Below are 8,275 nucleotides of genomic sequence, written 5' to 3' on the forward strand. Positions count from 1 at the left end.
GGAAGGATAGAGAGAGTGTATGGGGTTGGCTAGATTAATGGGTGTGTAAGGGGATGGATAGATACAGAAGTAGTATGAGGATGGATGGATAGATACAGGGGTGTGTATGGGGATGCATAGATAGAGGGGTGGATGGGGTTGGATAGACAGAGGTGTGTACAGGAATACATAGATACAGGGGTGTGTACAGGGATGAATAAATAGAGGGGGTAAATGGGGATGGGTAGCTAGAGGGGATGTATAGGGATGGATGGAAAGATAGAGGGGGGTGTTTGCTGGGATAAATAGCTAGCTATTAAATCAATGGAGATATCCTATCTCCTAGAACTGGAAGGGACTTTGAAAGGTCATTAAGTCCAGCCCCTGCCTTCACTAGCAGGACCAAGTACTGATTGTGCCCCAGATCCCTAAGTGGCCCCCTCAAGGGCTGAACTCACAACCCTGGGTTTAGCAGGCCAATGCTCAAACCACTGAGCTATCCTGCCCCACTGCCTATGAGCCCAAGTGGCCCCAGGCTGGCCCCCAGCCCGCAGCCCCTTACCTTTGCCCTCCCGCAGCTCCAGCGTGCGGTAGCCCTCGACCCACTGGTAGCAGGGGAAGCGGTAGGTCTGGCCGTGGGGGGAGATGACCTCCACCAAGCTGCAGTACCAGTTGTCGGTGGGGTAGAAGGAGTAGGGCTCCTTGTGGAGCCGCACCAGGACGACGTCCCCCAGCCAGCGCCGGCAGCACAGCTTGAACTCCTCCACCTGCAGCGGGGTGAGAGAAGAACCAGAGCATGAGGGTGTGACTCAGGGATTAATCCAGCAGCTTTTGTCTCCACCCCACCCACAAATAAAATACTTGTTGGCCTCTTGTGCCTCCATGGTGTGAAAGTCTCCAAGGAAACACAGCTCGGCCAGGTCACTGTTGCAACTACTGTTCTACTCAGCACCTGCCTTTCATTAGCCTGGAGGGAGAGGCCAAGGTTTTCCGATTTCACTGCAGCTTGAGGTAGCTCAGCGTAGCTGAGCCGTGTATAGGAGAAGGGCCCAATCCCTTTAAAGCTTTTGTGAGCCCTCTAGCGGCACCCACCGTGTTTTAGAAGCTGCCAGAAACGAGTCAGAGCTGCCGTGTGCATCTAAACTTGGCCTCAGTTAAAGTGAAGGCTGATATCCTGCCCCCGCCCATCCAAGCCCTCTACCGTGAGCTGAGCCCACCCCATCCATGCCTTGCGGTTTAATGAGAGGCGCACCCCATGTGAGGTTGCACTCCCTATGTTTTATAAAAATATTTTTTATAAGTGTGGATATGATGTAACTGGAATATGCTTTATGCAAAAGGTCTCTGGTAGGGTATCATTACAAAGCTTATAATCTACTGCATGTGGTCATCCTATTTGTACGAATGTATCAGTCTTGTAACCGAAACTAGGAATATGAAATATAACTCTGAGGTCCTATTGTAATTATGCAAAGTGTGGGCCGTTAATGGTGGTTTGGAATCTGGATGGCTCCTATTGACTAGGACAATTGGTTGTAAATGGCTCTGTTTACTCAGCAGCCTTCCTGGATACGTGTACGCCAGCAAGTGGGTAATGAAGTCTTACAGTCACATGTGATCATGTCACCTGAACTGGAATCCATAGTAAACCCGACGCTTTTCCATTTAGAAGGAGGGGTGGAGACGCAGAAAGACCAAAGCTATAAAAGGGGGTGGAAGAGAAGAAAGGGGGCTGCCAGTCATGAGAAATCCTCGAGTTACCACCTGAGGGGAACTAACAAGGGCTGTACTAGGAGACAGCATTGGGCCCAGACTAGGAAGGACTCTAGTCTGGGAAAGAACATCTCTGAGGGTGAGATTTACCTGTATTCAGTTTCTTAATGTATTAGGCTTAGACTTGCGTGTTTGGTTTTATTTTGCTTGGTAACTTGCTTTGTTCTGTCTGCCATTACTTAGAACCTCTTAAATCCTCCTTTTATACTTAATAAAATCACTTTTGTTTAGTAACTAACCCAGAGTAAGTGATTAATACCTGGGGGAGCAAACAGCTGTGCATATCTCTCATAGAGGGCGGACAATTTATGAGTTTACCCTGCAGCCAGCGTAAAATGGATCTATTTGGATCCCATTGGGGGCTGGATACAGGAGCACTTGCTGAGCTGTTTTCAGTTAAGTCTGCAGCTTTCGGGGATGTGGTTCAGTGTTTGCCCCAGGCTAATGTGTCTGGAGTCCTAAGCTGGCAGGGAAAATGGGCTCAGAAGTAATTTCAGCACATCAGGTAACAGTCCCAAGGGGGTCTCTGTGACCAAACCCATCACACCCCACTCACCAGGGCCCCACCAGGGCCCCAGTATTGAACCCCAGGCTTCCAGGTCCTTGGGCACCCTCCTGAGCCTTGAACCTACAGCCCCAGGGCAGCAGCGGCCCAGGCCCCTGATGGGCTGCGCTGGCCATGCTCTCTGTGGGTACCCAGACTATAAAGACCCCAAGAGACAGAGGAAGCTGGCTGAGCCACAGACTGATGCCTGATGCCTCACCCAGCCCTGCCCCACGGCTTTGCCCGGCCCTGCCCCACTGCCTCACCTGATCTCCACCCAACCGGCTGGCCCGGCCCCATGCACCAGATCTTCCAGCCCTCCATGAAAACTCCAAGCATCGCCCCGGATGTCTCTGATACCAATTGACATCCCGGCTAGTCAACCCCTTGAGTCTTTCTCTAGCCTCCCCTCCCTTAGCCTGCCCTGTCCCCTGGGCATTACAGTCCCTGTGAACTGTTCCCCTGTGATCTCCAGCCCCTGGTGCTGGCTACTCACCAAAACACCAGGCCTGCCACCCCAAAGGAGAAGCAGCTCGGGGCTGGCACTGCACTTAACGCTGCTGTGGTGAGATCTAGTGCTTGCAAAAAGTAGATGGAGTTCGTTTTCCGAATAGATGCAGATCGTAAGTCCCGGTGTTGGCCTCTAGGGCCTACCGTGAAACATATCAGTGGCAGTTCGGCAGCTTCTCTTCTGTCTCTTTAGACACCAGGCTGTGACTCCCCCAAAGAATACAGCAACTTCTGCTGAGCTGTTTGCAGGCTGGTGAGCAGAGCGGATGGCCCTTGGGACGGCGAGTGGAGCGGAACTGAGCTGAGCCATTTGCGGGATGGCGAGTGGAGTGGAGCGGATGGCCCATGCGACGGTGAGCGGAGTGGAGTGGAGCAGAGCAGAGCAGTTTGCAGGCTGGTTGGAGTGGCCCGCAGGATGGCGAGTGGAGCGGAGTAGAGTGGAGCAGTTCGTGGGACGGCGGGAGCAGCTCACAGGACGGCTGGTGGAGTGGAGTGGCTCATGGTGAAGGCTGCAGCAGAACCCCACGGAGAGGTGGGGCAGTCGGCCTTGGACCATGTAAGGTGCCCCTTAACACCCTGTGTGCCCCGTTCGCCCCTCCACCCAGCTGGCGGGGGTGGGGGGGGGGGGGTAGAACTCTGCAGATAAACTTTTGAACTCTGGGGCTGCACCAGGGACAGAGACTTTTGGGTTGTTGGACTTTTGCGGGGATTTTCGGGTTGCTGGACTCAAGGGACTCTTGGGGTGTTGGACTTTGGGATTTTGGGGTGATCTTTTGGGTGGTTGGACTTAAGACCCTGAGGGGAAAAGGACACTGCCAAACTGGCTTGGGGGTGGGCCTTTTGCTCATGGTTTGTGTTATGAATCCTGTTTGTGGTGTTTCCCCAACATAATGCCGCATTGTTTCCCTCCTTTATTAAAAAGATTTTGCTACACTCAGACTCCGTGCTTGCGAGAGGGGAAGTATCGCTCCCAGAGGCACCTGGGGGGTGGTATGTAATTGTCCCAGGTCACTGGGTGGGGGCTTGAGACGGTTTTGCGTTGCGTTATAGAAACTGAACCCAGCCCTTGTTGCTGCCAACTCAGACAGGCAGAAGGGTTACACGCATTTGCCTGTGACTATCCAGTGGACTCATAATACGGACAACAGCACGTGAAACTGACAGGAGCAGCTCACTGCCACTGCCAACAACGGGACAGATTTAAAATATACACTTCCAGAATGGTGTTAAAAGAGCTTGACCCTGTCACAGGAGGAGAAGCAGTTCTGGTGGTGGCCTGGATGTTGGACTATATTACAATGATCAGGGCTCCCGATGTTACTGTGGATTATTATGGCTATTGGCCTGTTGTTAATTAGGCTAATTTTGCAATGTCTACTGCAGTGGGTAAGGGGGGCACAGACCCACAAGGTACAACGACTAATTATCATGGAAGAGTGTTGTACAGACAAACTCATACAGGATTGTTTTAGGGGTCAAGACAAAGATGCCACATTTATTATGGATCTGTAACTATTAGTAAATACTTCAGTGCTTATACACACACACTCACACACACCCCCCAAAATGTTCTGCAGCTGCCGGATAGTTACCGGTCCTGATTGTAGCTTGAGATCGTAGCTCGTGGCAGCTAACTGGCCAGGAAAGCTGAGCACAAGGAGGAGCCGGGTCTCTGTCGGGCGCGCACCGATGCTCCTTGATGTTGATAGCAGAACGTTACCCAAAGTCTCTCATCTCACCCTTCCTTTTTATAGGCTTTTAGTTCGGGTTCAAAGTCTCTAGGTCTCGCTGTGTCACGCCGCCTCTGGGTTTGGTGCTTGATCACCCGTCAATTGCAGGCGTGACTGTCAGCCTGGGACCTGGCTTTGATTTTTTTTTCTGTTGTTTCTTTCGTCCTTTTCTTTTTAGGGTGGATGCTTCTTGCTTTGTTTAGGGCTGTTGTCTAGTTCTTCAGCCGTTGGTATTTGAACTTTATTTTATCAGGACGGGCTGGTGCTGGAGGTTGATTCTGTCACCCATACATACCTCATTCACACATCTCAACTAGACTAATAAAATTACAGCCTGGCTTGCAAAAATGGAGGCTGCAGCACAAGCCTTCTACAAAATGGAGTAAGCATTTTAAAATGGGGTTTTGCACAGAAGTTACAATGTAGGCAAAATGGCAAGTGTAATGAAATGGTGAACAGGCGTTACAATGATACCGTGAATAACTAAAAACAATTTCATTCACATCGGTTCTACAAGAGGCCCTCCGCCACAGTGTGACAGATAACGCGGACCCAGCCTCTCGGGCACACCACGATGGGGCGTCTGGCACACTCGTTGGAATATGGATGTCCGCACGAGGGGAGGTGCAGGGCACAGGGGGCAGTGGGGTAAATGGAGCATCCGCACATTCCACATTGATGCCTGGCCCTATCAGGAAATGTGCTGCCATATGTCCTAGGCTTTTCCCAGGATACCTGGGCCAGCGGATCCCAGAAGAAAAGAAAGAGAAGGGGGTGGAGTGTGAGGATACAGGCTTGTTTGTCAGCCTGAAATAGAATTTAGGGGGTGACTTTTTTATCCTTATGCTAATATGTGGGAAGGAAAGAAAGACACGGCGTGTTACATCTGCCCACAGCCAGATGGGGTGATAAGAGATGGAACTAAACTGTTACAGGACGTGGTGGGAGTGTAATCTACGAGCATACACAGGGTGGCTGCCTGACTCCTCTTTCCAGCCAAGATCAAGCAACCAGTTAGGAGGGGCAAGGAGGGATGGGGGGAGGCATATGACACACTGAAAACCGGAGAAGTGCCTGGTTTTCCCCAGGACACAACCTCGCTCCTTACCCCTCTGTAGTGGTGCATGTGGCACAGGGGGTGGGGCAGAAGCCGCCAGGGAGGCTGTGGAAACCTGCAGCTAATTAGGGTGAGGCTTGTTAGGAGCCGGACAGGAGGCAGCTGCTGGGGCAGAGAAGATATAAGGAGCGGCTGAGCAGAGCGGATGGGAGTCTCTCCCCAACAAGCCAGGGAGGAGGACTGGCTCCCAGGGAGAGCACCGGAGACAGAGCAGGATCAGGCTCGGCTGGGCAGGGAGGCTGCGGCTAGAGGGTCTCTGGGTCGGGTGGGTCTGGGTCCCCTCCCTTGCACTGCACCTGGCCACAGAGGAGCGGGGCCGATACAGGCTGCCACTTGCCCCTGCAGCGAGGGGCCAGACTTTGGGTTGTGGTTGGCCCCTGCGGCGGGTGCGAGCCACAGGACGGCCGTGACCCCCCGGAAGAGGGGTGAGGAAGAAGTAGGGGGCACTGCCGGGGGGGGCAGCATCCCAAAGAGAACCCCGCTGAGCGGGGGAGCAACGCGGGTCTGAAACAGTGGAGCGGAGCAGACAACGGGCAGGACACGCCCTGTAGAGGGCGCTCCGGAGCCGGACGGAGCGAATCCCCGGAGGTGAATCCTCCGCACCGTTACACCCTCCCAAGGGGTACAGAAGCGGTGGGACAAAGACCCCAGACCCACGCCCCTCCCAACGGAACATGACCTTAAGCGGTGGGAGCAGGGGCGGGCACGGCTGGTATATTTGGGGCTGATGAGGAGGAGGGAGGAGAAATGGGGAACAGGGACACAGGCCGGGCTCTGCAGCGTCAGAGCTGGGAACAGAGCCCTGGGAAATAGACTCTGCCGACGTGTCGCACGATGGGTGTTTGCTTGGAACTAAGCCCAGTAAATATCACACTGCCTGCACTTGGGACTTCTGCTTTCTGTCTGCGTGGCAAGAACCGGGGTGAGGGGGGGGAGGTGAAGGGAAAGCCCCCTAACATGCACCATCCTGCAGCGTCCCTCCCAAGCCATCAAGAGTTTGTTTTACAAATCATGAGATTTAAAAAAAAGCAGTAACCCGCGTGCTTTGCATTTTTGAGGCATTTCTACAGCTAGTCTATTTCAGGTACTTATCTGGCACCCACCACTGCTGTATGGAGGCACCTTGAATCTTTAACACCTTTACCCTCCCAGCACTTTTGTGAAGTAGTACAGTGCTGTTATGCCCATTATATAGATGGGAAAACTGAGTCACAGAAAGGCTTTCACACAGTGAGACTGCGGTAGCACAGGGAATATAGATCCAGGATCTATCAGAGCCCTGGCAACTACTCTAACCACTGGACCATCTTCCCCACGTAGTATAATGAGGACATAGAATGGATTTTTCAGTTCTGGCAATTCCAACAAATTTGGGGCGGGGGGGGGAATTCATTTCTGGTCAAACCAAAAAAATGAAATTTTTGGTGAATCAAAAGCTCAGGGGACATCATTTCAGTTTGAACAAAATATTTCATTCGACCAGAAACAAAATGTTTTGTTTTTTTTTTTAATTGGAGATATACCAAACTCCTAGAACTAGAAGGGACCTTGAAAGGTCATTGAGTCCAGCCTCTTGCCTTCACTAGCAGGACCAATTTTGGCCCCAGATCCCTAAGTGGCCCCCTCAAGGATTGATCTTACAACCCTGGGTTTAGCAGGCCAATGCTCAAACCACTGAGCTATCCCTCCCTTTTGATTGCAAGCATTTTTGTTAATGTTTTAAACAAAATGAAACATAAAAGCAATGCTCATTGCCTAGAAAAATTGAACACTTTCATTTTGAAAATGAGAAGAAGGAAACATTCTGATTTTTTTATTTTGGAACTCAAACAGTTCAGTGGAATCAGTGCAAATTTGTGCAAGGTCATGCCAAATAGCCATCTTTCACCATAACAAAATTACAGTTGAAAATTTGCACCCTTTCTCCTCTCTAGCATAAGCAGTAACATTCTCACAATAAAAGCTGCCAGTCTCCTGTCATAGTCACATGACTCCAAGCACTGGAGATTTTAAAAAATCACCAACTATTTGGAGATCTTTTAAGCTGCACTTAGTTCAGGTTTTCTATGCAACCACAAGGACTAGAAACTTCAATATTTTTTCAGATGAATGCAGAGTCACCTAGTGTAACCTCATGACTCCAGAAGCTGGGGATTGATGATCAAACAGCCCCAATTCATGAGTGTTGGCAAACCTCCCCCCCTCCCCGCAGTTTCTACTGGGAGGGTCTGTTCACAGAGCCTGGCCCCGTTCTATTAGTACTCACCGCCCCGGGGTTGAAGTCCTTCCCCCAGTTGTTGAGGGGCTTCTTGTCGCTCTCCTCGTGCGTCCCCACCAGGGTGATGGAGATGGAGCTGAAGGTCCCGGCTAGCAGGAAGTTCCCCGTGGTGACACGGACTTTGTAGGTGCCCATCGTAGTTGGTGAGGCAGGGAGGAGCGTATCTGGCAGGATCCCTTGTCTGGCTGGCCGTCCTTGCCGGAGATCCGGGGTTATCTCCCAGTCCTGCCCCGCTGCTGGTGTTTATACTGCCCTCATTAAGCAATTGGTGATGTGAGTGGTGAGTTCTTCCAGGGATCAGCCACTCCCAGTCCAGGGGGTTGGACACAGGCATAGGGCGGTGA

At 51.7% G+C, this 8,275-nt stretch overlaps 1 protein-coding gene across 1 annotated transcript in view; it reads right to left on the reverse strand.

The window, feature by feature from the left end:
- The window catches only part of LOC120381499 (arachidonate 12-lipoxygenase, 12R-type-like), an 84,977-nt gene extending 76,911 nt beyond the window's left edge, over positions 1-8,066 (reverse strand). Inside the window, exons 1-2 of the mRNA XM_039499677.1 lie at positions 7,920-8,066; positions 542-746 (exon numbers count right to left, since the gene is read on the reverse strand). Coding sequence (XP_039355611.1) covers positions 542-746; positions 7,920-8,066 — 352 coding nt within the window. The remainder of the gene's footprint in view (positions 1-541; positions 747-7,919) is intronic.
- Positions 8,067-8,275: the final 209 nt, after the last annotated feature.

This window comes from Mauremys reevesii, linkage group 14, assembly GCF_016161935.1.
Source record: "Mauremys reevesii isolate NIE-2019 linkage group 14, ASM1616193v1, whole genome shotgun sequence".
Taxonomy (NCBI): Eukaryota; Metazoa; Chordata; order Testudines; family Geoemydidae; genus Mauremys; species Mauremys reevesii.